The 19,072-nt window shown below is 42.2% G+C and overlaps 1 protein-coding gene across 1 annotated transcript in view; it reads right to left on the minus strand.

Annotated features, from left to right (window-relative positions):
- The window catches only part of carmil3 (capping protein regulator and myosin 1 linker 3), a gene marked incomplete at both ends in the record, with an annotated part of 109,608 nt that overhangs the window by 49,845 nt on the left and 40,691 nt on the right, over positions 1-19,072 (minus strand). Inside the window, 3 exons of the mRNA XM_083991750.1 lie at positions 4,124-4,200; positions 10,383-10,460; positions 13,192-13,301. Coding sequence (XP_083847876.1) covers positions 4,124-4,200; positions 10,383-10,460; positions 13,192-13,301 — 265 coding nt within the window. The remainder of the gene's footprint in view (positions 1-4,123; positions 4,201-10,382; positions 10,461-13,191; positions 13,302-19,072) is intronic.

A 19,072-nucleotide genomic window follows, 5' to 3' on the forward strand; every position in this document is an offset into this window, starting at 1 on the left:
ATGGTGGGAGGGGGAAAGCAAAGAAGGAGATAAAGACACTCAGATAGTTGAGTTAGAAAACCAGGCAGCTGCATTACAAGCCCCCGTCACTGCTTTTGATAACCTCCAAGTGTGTGGGACACCGGCTCTCCTCCGACCTGTTCGTAATAATTAGCATACAGCCCGACAGGACTCCGCAGCTACACAACGGCTTCTGTCGCATAAGCAGATGCAGTGTCACTGTCCACTCTCCAGAGAGCTGTATCAGCAGCTTGGCACCACATGTGCATGTGTGTGTAACTGTATCTACACTGTCTGGTCGTTGTTTCTCACGAGTGCCACATCTGTGTATGTGTGTGTGTGTGTGATGAGTCTGAGGCGGTCCGTTCCATATTCATGAACAGCAGCCGTGCGGTTCTTATCACCTCGGTTCAGCTTTGTGGCTCTGTGTTGTCACCACAACACCGCAGCCGTCTGACCGGCAGCACTGAGCCGCTGTGCATTTAAAGGGATACGCCAACGTTTTTTGTTTTTTTTTCGTGTCTTGCCTCACTCCTGAGTCCATGACCAGCAGATAGACACCATCCTTTCGACTGTGCGTGCAGTAACAAGGGAGGTACGGGCAGAGCTGGCGCACCGCTAATTAGCTTAGCTCAAACGTTGGAAGTGCATAGGTAATGTTAGCCTGCCTCATACCCCAGCCGAAATCAGCAGTCAGAAGCTGATTTCATTTTAGCTCTAAACTCTGTAAATATATCACTTTATCGACATTTCAAACATTTTTAGTAGGGGTGTCACGATTCTCCAAATCCTCGATTCGATTTGATTTTCGATTTTAGGGTCACGATTCGATTCTCGATTTTTTTTCTTTTTCTTACAGCACAGACGCCTATGCTATTTTCAGACTAGTCTAGTCTACGATCATTGGTTTTATTCATCAAATCTTGTACAGTAAATCTTATTTCAAAAGATGGGATACATATAAGTGATGCAATTTCCATAATGTATCACATTAGGCACTAATGGTCACATTTAAATAATTTCTTTACAATATAAAGGTAACATGCCCCCAAAAATCATGATCCAGGGGCCAAAATTGCCCCCAAGGTTTTGAAACAAATATATTTATATATGTACATTATCATAATTTTATTTTCATTAATTTACCGTCTGTCTCATTATTCTCCTGATGTCGGCTTAATGTAATGTAAACAGATTGCGCTGATACGCGAGAGTCATGTGACAGCGGGGCAGAGCTGCAGCTGCTGTGCTGCCATGGACCTGATGATCAGGTCCTGATCAGACTGGTGGTGGGCAAATGAATAAGTCCCGGATCCTCCACCGTCACCAGATCCCCCGAAAGCCCCCGCAAATAATACATCGACAAAAAGTGGCAAGTTGCACCTTTTCGTCGGCTTATTATTTGCGGTTTTTTTTTTTTTTTAATCTGATAACGTCTCTGCAACATGCGGCTCTCAGTGCTTGTCGGTGCTGTGTAGTTAGAGCTGTGTCTCTCTCCTGTTTCCCAGGTAGGAGGGGACAGTAGCCCACCAGGGCTGGGTGATAAAACACTATAAATTGTGAAATAACTTTTCTTCGATAGAAATATGAGACGTGGTCGATAGGTTCCGCTGCGCCGAACCAATCATGTGGCTGGAATAGAGCCAGTCAACATGTGCATTTGTTTGGGTTGCTGCAGACGTGCACAGCAGCTGACACCGCCGGAAAAAAAAAAAAGCGAGGGAGAGAGAGGAGAGAGAGAGAGAATGAGTGAGTGTTGTCTCGAAATAAAAAGTCAAGGAAAACTCGGACCAGTGACTGACAAGACGCTTGGTGCGCAATGGGGACAACGGCCAGTTGCAGCTTTGCGGGCGGCGGCGGCGGGGGGGGGGGGGGAATCGTCGATCCTCACTTTGACTTCGATTCTCGAGATCGTGACGTAATTTCGATCGATTTCAATAAAAAATCGAAATCGTGACACCCCTAATTTTTAGGCCAGACAGTAGCCGTTTAGATCAGCAGTGTGTCATTAATTCATTGAGTGCCGCGCTCCTTTCCAAAGTTTTAGTAAAGTGTACTGGCAATTTAGACCATTTTTGATGATTTTTGTAGAGCCATAGTGTATTCTATATTATTGTCATTCACGCCGTTTGTTTCTACGTGCCTCTGTTCCTGAGAAAAGTCAAGCTAAACATGGCTGGGTTTCACCAAAATCCCTCCTTTTTTTCTAGAAAAGGAGATACAGCGTCTTTTATGAAAGGTGCTCTGTTTGTGTCTGTCGCTCTTCTGACACTCGCATTTCTGGATCAAAGGGCTTGTGTAAGATAAATATAACAATTGTTGTTCTATTCACAAAACCACCATCGGGGGCGGGGGGGGCGCCACTAAACAACAATAACACAGACGCACCGTGCCGTGTCACAGCCTCTCGCCGCGGAATGTGATGGTCTCTCGGCCACAGCAGGTCGGGAACACTGGCCCCACCGGTGGTCGCGGTCCTTCTGTGGTACGGGTCGGTGACGGCGGTCTGCTTTGGCCCAGAGACCATCAGATTTTACTGCGGGGGGACTTTGGGGAGGACACGGTGTTGCTCCAGATGAAGACCGGGCGGGACTGTCAGCTGAGAGCTTCCTGTTTCGGCTCCGAGCTGCTGGAGCCTCGCGGGTGACAGCGGCACAGCTGCGCTGCATCCACATGCAGAACTCCGTTTGCAAAAGCCGAGTTATGATGAAAACTTCCAGATTGTGAGCTGTCATGAGACTTTGATCATCATCTATTTCAGTTCTGCTCGTCGTAGAGTCCCCAAATTTACACATCAGGTGTGTTAAAGTGTCTATTTTCATAATTAAAAAAAATTTTTTGGCACTCAACGCATGGGAACAAAAAACAAGAAATTACGTGGTTGGCACTCAATGAGTTAATAGGTGGAGGCAGGCTAACAATACCTATGCACTTCCAGCGTTTGAGCTAAGCTAATTAGCGGTGCGCCAGCTCTGCCCGTATCGCCCTTGTTACTGCACGCACAAGGATGGTGTCTATCTGCTGGTCATGGACTCGGGAGTGAGGCAAGACATGAAAAAAAAAAGTTGGCGTATCCCTTTAATACCAGAAGACCCGTGACCGGCAGGAGGTGGAATGAACTATGAAGGGACGGGGGGGAGCAGAGGAGCAGGAGGATGTGAGGCAAGAGTGTGGTGGGGAAGAAGATGAAGGGTGATAAAGAAAGAGAGAGGGAGGGGAAGGAGAGGATGTAGGCAGTGAGGAAAAAGAAAGGCGGGGAAAAGAGCCACGGGACGGGAAGGATTAGAAAGCAGACAGGGAAGATGGGTGTAGTGTGGATGTCAACAGTAAGAGGGGTAGTGGGAAATTCAATCTTCTCATTATAAACTGAGTAGAGAAAGTGTTGAGTTGTGTGGCCAACAGCTCCGGCAAGAGAGCGGGAAGTTCACATAATAAAATGTGAGCAAGGTGAAAGAGAGAACAAGACAGATATATGCAGAAAAAAAGTAAATGAAGAAAAGAGAGATAGAGTAGATACAAAGGAACAGAGGGAAAAATACAGGCGTGGGAGCCTGGGGAATGAAACCATAATTCCCGTCTAAAATTAGTCTCATTTTTCTCTGTAATTCTTGTAATGTAATATGCTGAGCAGGGAAGCTCCTGGGCTCCTGAGGGACATGACATGATGAGAGCTGGAGCTGCTTTTTGCCTGCTAGCTAGGTAAACACACACAGACACACACTGAAACGCATAAAATACACTTGCAGGAATGCATACAAGTGCTTGACAGACAGAAAACTTGTTAGCAAACAGAGACATGTTTACATTACACAAAGGCGGAAGCGCACACACACACTCATACTCATAGCAAGTCAGGGCAAATGAGGCGAGTGTGCGTGCTAATTCCGTCAGTGAGGTCCAGGGCTAAACACTAATCTACAGCAGAAAATAAATGATGATGCTCGCTCTGCTCACTGCCTCCTGACTGGAATTCCTCCAGAGCTGTTTGGCTGAGTCAGAGGACGAAAACAAATGTGTCTATGTGCTTTAGTGTAAAATACAACAACAACAAAAAAGAACCCCAAAAAATAAATAAAAAATGGAAATAAGTTAATGGGGATTTACCCTGTAGGTGAACACCCACCTGTGAGAGAAGGAGTTCTTGGACAGGTTCAGGTAGGAGAGGTCAGCGCAGCAGCCTCGCAGCAAGGCACCGAACAACTGGCAGAGACAGAGAGACAAATGGGTTGTGTTACAGTACGTTCACTAAAGTGAATGTGATTTTGTTGTTCAACAGTTGTTTTGGTTCTGAGGCTGCACAAATGGCTGTATAGCACAGATTTAAAGCTGATACACATGGACGGGTTTAAAAATGATGTCCTTACATCTCGGCTGAAGCCTCTTCAATAAAAACGACCCTGAAGTGTTATGTATATACACACTGAGACCAGTTTGCCATTGAAAGATAAAAGGTATTCAGTCCAGAATAAGATGAGATGTCACCATGGATATGATCAGATAAAAACTGCCCTTGCTGATATCTGCCTTCACATGCCATAGCCAGGGTTGTGGGTTGGGATTTGTTCAAGATAACAACATCTCCAACAAAAGTCCATAAAACACAACAGGTGTTTTTTTTTTTTACTGCTGAATGTGAAGTCTAAGAAAAAGTCAACGTCAGAGGTGAATGTCAAATTCTCAGACAATCTTGATGTATCCAACATAGCTGGTTGCTCAGGGGAAGATGCTACATTACTACTAGGTATGCACAGATGAGTGGGGCGTGAACAGTGCACTGTTGCTCTGACTTTAGGCTCACACCTTGATATCATCTGGTACTGCTGCTCAGTGTTGGAAAAGTACGTAACATTATTCCTACTCCACAGCTTTTCATTGGAAAAACACTGGGTAGTTTACTTCACTACATTCATCTGATGGTTTTATGCTGATATAAAAAACAAAGCAATATGATGAGCTCATTAAATTCAAAGCATTGTTAAGGAATTAAACCAGCCGGCCTCAAACTTTTTGCCTCGTGACAACAGAAAATCTACTCATTAGTTGTTTCAAAGAGTTTTTCAACAATTTCTCAGATGGTTAAGATCTAACAAATGAAGACTGATTTGACTGAGCCCTCAGATTTCTCTATGAAACCTCCGAAGGGCGTTGAAAACCAACATGTAGTTAAATTAATAATTATAATTTGCTTGCGTAAATTATAATATGATTTAATTATATATTTGTTTGTTATAGATTCTTCTCTTTGGTGTTTGTTGCTTTAGTATCTATATGCTTCTTTCACAGCTGGCTGTATACACTTTTTCAATTCAACATGACTCACTGCTGGGAAAAAGTGTTTTTTTCTACTATTTATCTCTTTTTTGGCTGATTTACAACTTTCTATAGATGTGAGAAAGAAATTCCATTTACTGTAATTACGTCTCAAAATTGGACTTGAAACGTCTGAATCTCCTTGTAAACTTTGCCCAGATATGGGTTATATAAAAAGAGCAAGAATTTCCAGTAAAGTTTTCACTCCTTTACAGCCTGGAAATCAATTGAAGCTCCAGTTGAAATATTGATTCGCTCAGCAAAATGTTACCTTATTACAGCATTTCCACGATTCATTGCCACAGAAAGTTTGGGGGTAAAAAGATTTCAAACTTTTTGAATACATTTAAGGGTTTGACAATTGTTTTGTGTTTAAAAGGTGAAAAAGAAATCACAAGCTAAAGCATTTTGAGGCCAAAATAATTGGACAAGATAAGCTGTGTTTTTCATTAATTAATTCTTGTCCATTTAATGGTTACTGCTGGCCAGCTCCAGCCGCTGAGTGAAATACAGCAGAAAGTGCATACTGAAAGTGCTCATCTGTCAGAGAAGTCAACTAATTCCCGAAAGCAGGACCAAATGGGCAATAAGAAGTGTAATTGTATTACACTGAATCAAAGTCGAGCTTTACCCATAGTGGGAGAAATGAATTAGTCATTTAGTTGTATCGACTATTCATCAAATGTCAAGTTTCACTTTTAAAATTGAGAAAAATGTGTAAAGAATCAAACACTGCTGTGTCACCTTCAGTTTCCCTGCTTACATAACATCCATTCATCCACCATCCATCCAATCATTCTCCCATCTTGTGAAGATATCACTCACTTTCAAACTAAAGGCCTGTGGGAAACCTAGGTTCAACAAAACCTGTGACCCATTTAATCTTGAAACAAAGATGATGTGTGCATGTTTTTGAGACAGTTCAGAGCTCTGAGCAAGTTTGAGCAGCATAAAAAAGACACAATTTCTGGTAAGACTCTAAGTAGCATCTCATCACTTGCGAGAGGTTAAACTATCAGGCAAATCCATTTTTCCCTGGCACTGTGATCCATCACCCAAATTGACTAATCGACTGGCGATGGTATGTCAGCGCAGATTAAAAAAGGAACTTATTAATAATTCAATCCCACAGGCCAACACTAAAAAAGACAAATCCTCCCTTAGACAGTTTCTCTCCCAAGGATAAATGATAATTAACAAAACAGAACATGAAGCAGCTATCATGGACAGCACTGCTAGTCTGAAGGGGAGTTTTTGAAAGAGCAAAAGACAGACGAACTTTGAGAACTTAAAAATAACAGATCCAATGACTTTCATTCATGCACAGAATTCAATAGAAAATCCACGGCCCACTCCAAGGGGAGGGAGGGAGGGGGATTAGTTTCACAGGTTGGACCATTTCTCCATGAAACTGATTCCTTGCTCGACAAGCTCTGTGCTGCTAGGAGTTTAACACTGAAGTGCAGCAACAGAGGAAAGCAAACATATCACAGTGAGGAGGAGAAGAAGGAGGAGGAGGAGGAGGAGGAGGAGGAGGAGGAGGAGGAGGAGGAGGAGGAGGAGGAGGAGGAGGAGGAGGAGGAGGAGGAGGAGCAAACCAGGGCTGGAAGAGAAATGAAGACCCTTCACTGAAGTATAAGTAGAACAACTGTGTTATTTTTCCCCAAAAAAGTAGCAAAAGTACTGTAGAATAATAAAATAGTATTAATATTTAATGTGTGAGCTGGATTGTTTTTTTGTTAGTTGGCGGAGTTGCTTTATTAAGGCAGTTTAAAGTTTAAATTCTGGGGCCAGTTTACAGAGACAATCAAACATACAGAAAACAGAACAAAAATAGCAGCAGCATAGCACGTGTCACCACTTATTACTCTAATTTATATAAATTAATCATCCTGTTTTTAATAAGATTATGGTATTACATGTTTTTAAGTCATTCTCCAATTTGTTCCATAAATTAACAGCTGTTACCGTAGTGCATTGTAATTTGGTGTTGGTTCTGGTTTTTAACTTTCTAAATATACATACCCCTCTGAGATTATAATGGCTTTGTCTTAGATTAAACATTTTCTGAATACAGTCGGGCAGCAAGTTGTTGTTAATTTTGAACATAAGCTGTGCAGTTTTGAAATCCACCAGTTGTTTGATTTTGAGTTCATTTGAGTTCATAAATTAATAGTTCCCAAGTTCATATAGCTCTTCTGACTCACTTTAGGAATCCTGTCTTATCTCAGGTGAAGAAACTCTAGTCTATTCAACATTATTTATCAGCGTTTATAAAGCTATTTGGGAGATAAGACGGACTGACAGACGGCTCAGATGACCTGTCTCTACGAATGAGAGTTTTGTCATCACATGGTTTCATCACCTGCATATCAACACCATCTGCCGTAAGCCTCTTACTGAATGAGTTCAGTCTGCTGACATTTTGTTGGTCATCTAAAAGCAATTAAAGAGCAGCCATATGTACAGTATGAAACAAATTCACCACATGGTGTTAAAGTGAAAGTTGGGAGAGCTTAGGGGATTTTCTGCTGTAATACCAGTTTTATCCCATCTTAAGTTTGTATAATATGGCCGTGAATTTGTTCTTGCACTTATTTTGCCAAAAAAAAAACAGTATCTATATTTAATGACCTTTTCATGTGAAAGTCTTCATTATGGTTTGTGATTGTAGCTCACTGACATCAGCCTTACTGTTTACTTCTCTTCGCACTTTTCAAGTTACTGCTAATGCAAAGTGAACATTTCCTGCTGCTGCTGTTCACTGGGGGATTTCTTGTTGTGAAGCAGTCGCAGGACACGCAGTGTGTTTGTCAGGGTGGTTGGTGCTGACAGCAATCATTCGTCAAAATGGCACTTTCGGTATTCTGTTTTTTTCAGATGCACTACAGGCAGCTCGAGGAGATGGAATGAGGAAAAATTGATCGTAGCGAATTTTGACAACTTCGCAATTTACAACTGCTTCAAATATTTGTAGAAGGCTGCAATATTTCTCCACTTTTTCATATGCATTTTGCAGCCTGACTTTTAGGTTGTGTTAGGACTGAAATTCCAGACTAACATGACTTGACTTGAAAACAGCTTATAATGTGTTTGTGCTGTTTGATGTCGATTGCTATTGCGAAGAAGCTGATTATATGTAGGCTATTTTAAGAAATATAATCTATGCAAAGTAAAGTACCATTTACCTCTAAAATTTTGAGTAAGTATTAATTAGAGTAGCTCTGAACAATAGAGTAGATGTATTTCTTTATAGTCCACCACAGGGAGGAACCCAGTGGTAAATCAGCAATGGGATTAAAGGGATACGCCAACATTTTTTTTGTGTGTCTTGCCTCACTCCCAAGTCCATGACAAGCAGATAGACACACCATCCTTTCGACTGTGCGTGCAGTAACAAGGGAGATACGGGCAGAGCTGAAACACCACTAATTAGCTTAGCTCAAACACTGGAAGTGTATAGGTAGTGTTAGCCTGCCTCCTACCCGAGATGAAATTAGAAGTCAGAAGCTGATTTCACTTTAGCTCTAAACTCTGTAAATATGAGAAAGTAGCCGTTTAGATCAGCAGTGTGTCGTTAATTTGTCTAAATACCAGCTGTTTACAATTTTGTTCGGACGAGTTCGGCGCTACTCAAGCTAGCCGTTGTGACCAACGCACTTCCGGTTACTTTCACAAAATAAAACACCTGTTTCCCTTTACATACAGAAAACTATGATGATAGAATTTGTGCTTTTACTTTAAAATAGGAAGCTAACCTACCCTCGATGTAGCTAGCTTGAACCAAAATAAACCGTCTTTGCTTGAACCCTCCATTTTGACCGATCTCGTCCCGTTACCGGCATTTGACCGCTCAAGATGCCTTAGCGGAGAGTTTCTGAGACGAAGATCAGCCCGCCGGTTTCAGTTTAAAGTTGCTGAAGAGTTTCTCTGATGACTTTAGGTGGAGGCAGGCTAATACTACCTATGCACTTCCAGCGTTTGAGCTAAGCTAATTAGCGGTGCGTCAGCTCTGCCCGTATCTCCCTTGTTACTGCATGCACAGTCAAAAGGATGGTGTCTATCTGCTGGTCATGGACTTGGGAGTGAGGCAAGACACGAAAAAAAAAATGTTGCCGTATCCCTTTAAAGTCGACCACAGGGAGGAACCCAGTGGTAAATCAGCAATGGGATTAAAATTAGCAACATGTCGGGGCATCATGGCGGCACAGAGTGGGGAGCTCACTGTTTTGCTGAGGTGTCACTGAGCACAAGCAGAGCTCAGAGCAGATCTGTAGCTGACACTGACCTCTGACCTCCCTGCAGCAGCGCGGGACAGATGGGAAAAAAAAATATTTATGTCTGTTGGAGACAACCTTGCATGCCCCCCACTGTGCACTCACCCCTCAGCAGCAATACAGCTCTGACAATGCAGCAGACATAAACAATAAATGTGACCTCCCGATCAGCCGGCGCTTTTCACAAAACTCTACATCTTCCAGGCTGAGACGGGCGGCGGCGACAGCGGTACAGTAACTTCCGAGCTCGTGCGCATTCCACGGTGAAGCGGGCACGACAGAAGTGCCATCTCAGCAGTAACCAGCAGGGGCAGACACGTTGGAGCGTGGTCACTGAACTCTTTCACAGAGAAAGCTCTGTCATCCTTTCAGCCGCTAGCGTCTCTGCTAATGCAGCAAGACACTGTTTTGTCACAGTGGCAGAAACTGTTTAAATTTAGACACAGTGACAACACAGACAAATCTGTCTCTTTGAAGTGACAAAGATGTGAACAAATGCATGAAACACAAGCTCCCGGATGCTCCTCATACAATGGATCATTTGTATAATTCATAAGCAGGTATACATTTGTATTGTACTGTAGAGGCTTCTAATAGCTTTCACTCAGGGCTTTATGCATAGAGGAGCTCAGGGAAAGGCTGCGAGTCAGCTGAGGTAAGAGCGTTTCTGTCCGCTGGGCCATTCATATTCAGGACGCTACACCTTTCTGTTTCTTGGCTAGAATCCCATCCCAGAGATGAGATCGGACACAGATAGGGTGCATGGTGACTGTAACAGAGACGGTGAGTACATACTGAGTCCACGGTGCAGTCTGTCCCAGACAGGTCCAAGTGGACCAGACAGTTGGGCTGGGCCAGGAACAGGTACAGGTTCTGCAGAGGAGAAACAAGAGGGTCGTTAAAAAAAAAACATACAGTACCTTGATAAAATATACAGTGCTGTGCAAAAAGTTGAAGGACTTTAGACATCTATATTCCAATCCATCATGCAATTCCATCAGGGGGCGTCTGAACCGTCCTTAATTCAGTCTGCAGCTTTAAAATGGCTAAAACCAACAGCCAGATTCATAAAGTCCTCAGAGACGAGAGGAATAAAGAGTCGTGCGACAGATGGTCTGTCCTTCACAGAGTCCTGATCTCAACAGCATAGACTCTCGTCTGGGATTACATGATTTGGGACATGGGAGTATTTTGTTTTTTTAGTCTTTTTTTTAGCAATGATGTTAATTGATAGAAAAAAAAACTGTCCATGGCAGTATGTTTGAAAAACTTTTGCACAAAGTGTTTGTACTGAAATATACAACACTATATAATATACAAAACTTTCATCCCCTTTGGAAGTTTTCATGTCATGTTTTACAGCAATAAGTCAAAGTAGGATTTTTTTTGGGCACAAATGCACAGAAAAAAAGATGTCAAAGTGAAAGCATATACGTGATCCGAGTTAATTATTTATATATAATACTTAGCTTATGGGTTTTCAAAGACGCGTAACTAAATGGAGATCACCTGCGGCCAATAGGTTTCATCTGACTGTAGCATAAATCTAGAAATGTTATAAATCTGTCTCTGGGATGTCTGAGATTTTTGTGGCCAAAACTTCCACTATAAAGACAAAGTGAGACTGCGAGCGCCTCCATTAAAAACTCAGAGCAAAGTCAGGAGACGCTCACAAGAACATTTCCAAGCCACTGAACATCCCCTGGGGTCCAGTTAAATCGATCAGTGAGAAACAGAGAGAGTTGGACGCAGCTGTAAATCTGCCAAGTGACTGTATAGGGGGCAGGCGAGGACCAAGACACCGCTGAAGGTGTGTCTGTCACTCTGCAGGGTGACATGCTGGAAGACCGACTGGGCAAACAACTATAGAATCGTCCGGATGCTTCACCTTTCGCAGCAGTGTGAGAAAGTGGGACAGAGCCGGCCCCACGCTCTCCCCACATCGGAGTCACAGTTTGCCACGAGGCACATGGGAAACTTTGAAGTCAGCAGGAAGAAGCTTCAGTGGTCTGATGAGACGGAAACCAAACTTTCTGGCCATCAGACTTTATGATCATAAACATAACACCCCCCCAGTGTGAGCTATGATGATGGCAGCCACATGCTGCAGGGATATAGATATAGGCTGGATTACAACCTGTTGGCAGAAGCTGCCACGTGTGAGAAGCTTTCCAGTGAGAAAACGAGCCCGAGCATGAAGCCAGAGCTGGAGAAGAAGGGCTGGGGAAACAGCAGCGTTAATGTAGTGGAGCGACGGAGAATCAATCCACTCCTGCGTGGCTGGATGTGAAAATGCAGTTTGCTCACAATCAACAAGCGCTGACAGAGCCTGAGTGGCTGTAAATATTTATCATTCGCATCACTTTGTCAAAATCTGTTTTCACTTTTGACATTACAGGGTCTTTTTCCTGTTGACTGATGTCAGAAAAAGTTAAATTCAATCCATTTATTTATTTATTCGCTATACTGCTGCTGATCCTTTCAGAGGCACAGGCAGGTTGGAGGGAAACCCCAGCTGACATCAGGCGGGGACGGAGTAGTACACCCTGGACAGGTGGTCGGACTACGACAGGGCTGACAATAATTCACGCTCCCATTCACACATCATTGAATCTTCTTGCTGTGAGGCGACAGCGCTAATCACTGAACCTCCAGACTCAGTCAGGTGGGTGAGTCGGGGTTTCCTTCCCACTGTAGCGCAAGGCATAAGTCAGAACTCAGGAAAACTGTCAAACAAAAAGGCTCATTCATCCATGTGTTTATCCACTTGGATATTATGAGTTGGGTGCCTTGTAATTAACAGCTGGTGTCAACAACAGGACACAATAAAAATATTCATGTTTGTTTCATGAATTAATTTGAATCGGGTTATATTCTTCTTGTTGTTCATTCAAAACATATCAGACTTCCAGTGGGGCTGAATCTTTTTATACTGTATATATAAACATACAGCTCTGGAAAAAATTTAGAGACCACTCCCAAAATGATCAGTTTCTCTGGTTTTACTATTAGGTATGTGTTTGAGTAAAATTAAATTAAAAAAATGTTCAACTACCGACAACATTTCTCCCAAAATTGTAATAAAAATATTTTCATTTGGAGCTTTTATTGGCTGAAAATGACTAAACTAGTCTAAATAACAAAAAATATCAAGTCTTTTCAGACCTTGAATAATAATAATGCAAAGAAAACATGTTCATATTTATTCCTAAACAACACAGCAAGAATATTTTAACTCAGGAAGAGTTTATAAATCAGTTTTTGTGGGATAATGTCAATGTTTAATCCCAGCAGTGGTTTTTATAATTGTCCTATAAAACCAGATGTGGTTCAGGTGATGACCTCATCAGTGTCTCATTAAGCAGAATGAGTTGTGTTTGTGTTGGTCATACATGTAGAGATGCTTTTAAGAAACATTTTGTGAAAGTGGTCTCTTATTTTTTTCCAGAGCTGTATACAGCTGTACTGTATACAGTATGTATATATATATATATATATATATATATATATATATATATATATATATATATATATATATATATATATATATATATAAAACCATATACATATAGGCGCTGATTAAGTGTGTTTGTGTGTCCCTCACTGTGGCGTCCTCTCCAGACAAAACCCCAGGGTTTTTGCTCAGGTCCAGATGCAGCAGAGAGTTGGAGTAGTCATCACTTGAACACAACGCCTGAGACAGAGAAACAACTCCTAAATGGAGAGAGGGGAGATGGGAACAGAGGGGGGAGGAAGGGAGGAGAAGAGAAAAGAGGGTGAGGACAAGTTACATATTCATCCTTGAGTCATTTAATCACTTGATAATCAGCCAGTATTTTTCGTTATTGCTCTGGACGTGACTTATTAGAGCCTAATGAATACAAAACTACATAATGGTAAACAGGCTCTGTGGTAAAAAAAAAAAAAAAGAAGAAAAAAAAGATAATAATTGCAGAGAGACTAGTGAGCTCATATGGCAGGCTGGTATATGAAAAGAACTGTTGGAGGAACACAGCCGCTGTTTCTGCTCCTATCCCAGAATGAAAGTACACCCTGAAAATGCAAAACTAAAAAAAGAAAACCATTTTCTCAAATCAGATCACTACAAAATTACACCCACAGGCCCGAAGGAACCCCTCATTAAAATCCTCACCCTGCAACGCTGACGCAAAGCGCAGCACGCCACGCCAGGCTGAGGATTAAATATAGACCCGACAAGAACAACAACAATAACGACAACGGGAGAAACACCGAGCAGCAGCGACAAATGAAACAAAAAGTCTACAACCGTCGTTACTCTGTGTGATATGCGCTCCACCACATGTCCCCCCAGTACAGCCAGCAATTACAGGAAGTGTGCTTTTCCTCCCTGTTCAGTGGAACTGGGGACCAGCTACTGCATGTGCTGCTCTGAAGCTGGAAAGGCACTAAGCTCTTCATCCCTAATTTGTAGCGATTAGGAGCGAAATGAGGGGAAGAGGGGACAGGGTGTCTAATCCTCCCCCCTACCTCCCTCCCCTCCCTCTCCTCCATGGATCCATCAGCTGCTCGATTTTACTGCAAGTGGGGACTTTTCCCAAACTAGAGATGCACCGATCCGATACCCGGATCGGATATCGGCTCCGATATTGACCAATTAGCTTCCTTCCTTCGTCCCCTTCGTCCTTACTTCTTCTTTTTTGATCCAATTGACCTGATCTGGTCCCTCTCTCCATCTTTCTTTCCTTCCTTTTCCCTTCCTTCTTTCCACAATCCTTTTTCCCCATTCCGTCCTTCTTTCCCTTTTCGACCCAATCTGTTTTTTTAACAAGGCTAAATGTTTATGTCAAGCCTGATGCCTTCACTCACATGGCAAGGTATACGGTTCATTCATTCAACAGTAGTATCGGATCGGTATCGGGCATCGGCCGATACGCTCAGCCCAGGTATCTGTATCGGTGCATCTCCATCCCAAACCATCCGGTGTGTGTGACAGTGTCAAGTGTGTACAGTGTATGTGTGTGTGTGTGGGAGCGGGAGGTGCGAAAACACGCTCGATGCATCTCCCCGTTTGCTCCACCGACTCTAGTTGTGCGCGCCTCAAGTGATGCGCTCGTGTCGGCATATGTGTAGGTGTTTTAGAGACAGAAGTCAGAGGGAGGAGGGGAAGAGGAGAGAGAGAGAGAGAGGGATCTATAAATATTCAACAAAGAATGCCCAGACCCTGCAAAGTCATACCAACACACACCCATCCAAGGTCAGCACCATCACTGCATTCTCCCTGAATCGCTGTGTCAATCCGGCAGGCTTTGAAAAATCACACCTCGTCTGGGTTTCCCATTCATAACCAGACTAGCAGGGCATGAAGGTCATTGTCTGTGGCAAATATGTACAGAGACCCTCACTTTTCACATTTTGTGATATTGCTTTTTCATTTCTTCATTTTCCCCTCATCAAATCAAGACTCTGTGAAAACAGAAACATCAAAAAAGGGAAGCATCACACTGACAGTGCTCAGTATTCAGACCCTTTGCTCAGGACTTAGTCAGAACATCTTTGGCAGCGATTATAGACTCAAGTCTTCTTCAGGTTGACGTGATGAGCTCTGCTCTCCTGGATTTGGAGGAATTTTCTGCCATTCCTCTCTGCAGATCCTCTCCGGCTCCTTCAGGTTCAGCTGGGGACTATTAGCCATTTTTACGTCTCCATAGAGATGCTCGACTGGGTTCAAGTCGGGGGCTCTGTCTGGGTCATGCAAGGACAGTCACAGAGTTGTCCTTAAGCCTGTCCCTGTGTTGTCATCCTGGCTGTGCACTTCTGTGGCTAGGTGACACCCTGTGCGCTCTGGATCAGTTTTTCCATTAAGGATATCTCTGTACGTTGCTCCATTCAGCTTTCTTCCTATAGGGAGCTCTGTGCAGTCATGTGACAGAATCTCATCTCATCTTAAATGTGAGAAACACAGAGGAGAGGGATCTGGACCCGAGGTCAGTGGGGATCACAGTCCAGTGGTTCTACATGATGATGCGATTACACTTCCTATACGGATGTGGACCAGATGAATATGTTCTTTTTCCTCCAGTGTGTATTAGAGAGCACAATCAACTATGGGATGTCAGCATGCTAAAGCAATCTCAGCGTACAGTTAAAAGCTTGCTCGTCTTGTTCAGCATGCAGTGAAGGTTACAGGGAGGAGTGAACCAGCCCCTCCAATAATAAAACAGTGCAAACGCAGCCTGCAAGCACAGACAATATTGTCCGCCCCATCTGATGTTCTCCATGAGGATGAGCTCTTCCCCTCTGGCACACGATACAGAGAAGCACAATGTAAACCCAACTCTTTTAAAAACTCATTTGTGCCTACCTCAATTAAAATTTTAAATAATGCTGCTAGGCGCTGCAGGGGTTGTGTGATAGCTTCATGGTGTTCTTATCACTTCATCTCTGCTTGTGTAATATGTGTAATATGTGCAATATGTGTGATATCGCACACACTGTGTGTACTGTGGTTGTGTGCTGCATTGGTAATGTGTTGTTTCTTCCTTGTTTGTTATTTTGTTTCATATAGCTACGGAGCTAGTTAATGTGGGAACATGACAAATTTCCCCGAGGGGACGATAAAGTGTATCGTGTGGTATCTGTGCCTGCTGCTGAGCAACACCCCCACACAGCAGATGCTGCCACCATCATGCTTCACAGTGGGGATGGTGTTGGGCAGGTGATGAGCGTCGCCTGGTTTCCTCAAGACATGACGCTTAGGACCGAGGCCAAATGGTTCAAGTTTCTCCATCTCCACACAGGCTCTCTGGAGCTCAGCCAGGGTGACCATCAGATCTCGGTCCCTGATTGCTCAGCTTGGTCAAGCGGGCCAGCTCTACTTGGAGTCCACCTCATCACTTAAAGAACTACAGAGGACAGTCTTCCACAGTGCAGCAGAATTTTTTTCTTGTATCCTTCCCCAGATCATTACACCAACACAATGCTGCCCGTCTCTGAGGTCTGCAGGCATTTTCTTTGGCATTAAGTCTGGGTTTTTGTTCCAATATGCATCGTCAGCTGTGAGGGCTTATATAAACAAGTTTGTGCCCTTACAAATTGTAACCAATCAGCTTAATATACCACAGGTGGATTGCAATTAAGGTGCAGAAAAGATGAGAGATAATGAGAGGAGCAATGGGAAGAACCTAAACTCAAAGCAAAGGGTGTGAATAGCTACTTGTGTCAATGTGATATTATTCAGCACCTCTTTTTAATACAAATATGCAAATATCTTTACAAAAGCATTTCAAATTCTCATTAAGGAGTATTGAGTGCAGTTTAACGAGGAGAAAACAAACAAAAACTGGCTCCCAAACAACAAAATGTGAAGAACATGAAGGGGTCTGAATACTTTCTGAATGCTCTATGTAACACAATCTTTCAGTCTTATAATTACATTCCAATCCTCCTCATCCTCCCTGCCCAACAAAGGCAGAGAGCAGTAACTGCAGAGGAGTTGAGATACAAGGTTTTTTTTTTTTTTTTCTAGCAGGCTAGCAAAAGTAACAGAGAAAGAAGCTGATTATTTAAGCACTCGAAAAACCTGCAACACAGCAATGAAAAGAAATGCTGATTTTATGGATAGATAATGTCAACTAAATGTTGTTTGTCAGTGTCCTTTCAAGTGGTTGTTTCAGAAAACAAACACTGTGTCTGCCTGTTGATAACATTCATCTTGAAATTAAAATGAATAAAATAAGTTATAATTTAATATATTTCAATAGAAAATTTAAAAGATAGTTTAACCAAATAACAGCTAGCATCCACTGGCATCAAATGGATCAGTAGCTACCGTCATGCTAGTTAGCGTTAGCATGAGTTAGCTGGGTTTCTTTTATAATAATATAATAATAATTGGTTTTAGCTCAGCCAACACAGAGAGCAGATACTGTGGGTTGACATGCCTCTTTTTGTGGTTACTGCTAATTTTACTGTGTATGCCGTTTACCATTTCAATTTCCTTTACACAGCGGAATACATTTTCATGGTAAATTCACCAGAATCCAAACATTCAGATTTAGTTCTTGTCTTAGTCCTGAGCAAATGTGTAGTTACTGTGTTATGCCTTTGGAGAGCAGCATGTGACTCCTCTGAAACTCAGTAAAAAAAAAAAATATATCACCATACTGTATAAGCTAAATCAGATAAACATTCACACAATCATTACCCATCAAAGCCATGGCAGATCAAAAACGCTCTGGAATATGTTATAATAATCAAAATACCATAAAGATCAGGCTATTAATGTATGGGTTTACATCTGTATCACTGTTATCTTGTGGAATCTGCTGTAATACTGCAGGGTGGCTGCATTGTCCGGGATGAAAGCAACAGAACTGGGACACTGCGCTAATGCCTTTGTAGGATTTTTAGGGAAAAAACAGATAAACTACTTATGATTCCGGCCTGATTATCATTTGGTAGATGGATCATACTGTCCATGCACGGGTCTGTTGATCTGTGGGAGTAAATGCCAGCTGAAACTCTGCATTTGGGGCAGTGTTGTGGTTGAGAGTGGGTTTAGTGTTGTGGTTGTGTGACAACATGGGTTCAAACCTGGATTTAAAAAAAAAAAAAAAAGCACCCCCGCTATCGTAAAGCTCAGAGAGAACGTGGCGGACAACTGCGGACTAATAATTTAATAATCCAAAACTCACAACTCAAGTTCCTTTCACAAATTAACAGCTGTGCACTTTGCCTTAACGATGAGCAATGGAAGTTGATTAATTTCACAAATCTAAAGTAAAGTTCATACAGCAGAAATACAAGTGGCCAAAAGTGCAACAGGTGAAAATAATTAAATACACGAACATTATGCAGTCTGGTTGTTCAATAAATTGCTGATAACAATGTTCAGATAGTGTATAAATTATTTGGAAGGTGCCTGCTCACACTCATTCAATTTTATACTTGTTTTCTTACCTCAACCAATATTTAGGTCTATATATTTTGTAACATATTTTATAAAAAATAAAAATAACTCTTTTGCTATTTTTGGTCCATTCCTTTTTATGAGAAGCCAGCGATGTACTGTAGTACTAGTGGTCATAAAAAATATCATGGACACAGATAGCAAAAATAGTGAGTATTGCCTGAAGTTCTGTGCTATATGTGTTTTACAGAATTCACAAACCATCAGATATCTGTAGCCCTGCATCTGAAGAAGCAGGAAGCACTGGCAGATGCAAAGATTCAGTGTGAGAAGAAGGACATGAATAGGCCTAATTATGAAAAAAAAAAGCCTAATAAATATTGTAAATGTTTCATGTTTTTTGATTATTGTAAATGCATTTTATTTGTTTAGAAATCAGGCCAATATGTACTACATGAACATGGAATAAATGTATTAAACACGTTGATTTCTGATAAGAGCGACTGCTGACTGTTAGCCTGGTCTGGAGCAGGCTAGCTGCAGAGAATAAATCACCATAGTAACTTGACCAGGATAAATTTAACCCACTTTCGAA

The sequence above is a fragment of the Trachurus trachurus genome (genome assembly GCF_905171665.1).
Source record: "Trachurus trachurus genome assembly, chromosome: 17".
In the NCBI taxonomy this organism is placed as follows: Eukaryota; Metazoa; Chordata; class Actinopteri; order Carangiformes; family Carangidae; genus Trachurus; species Trachurus trachurus.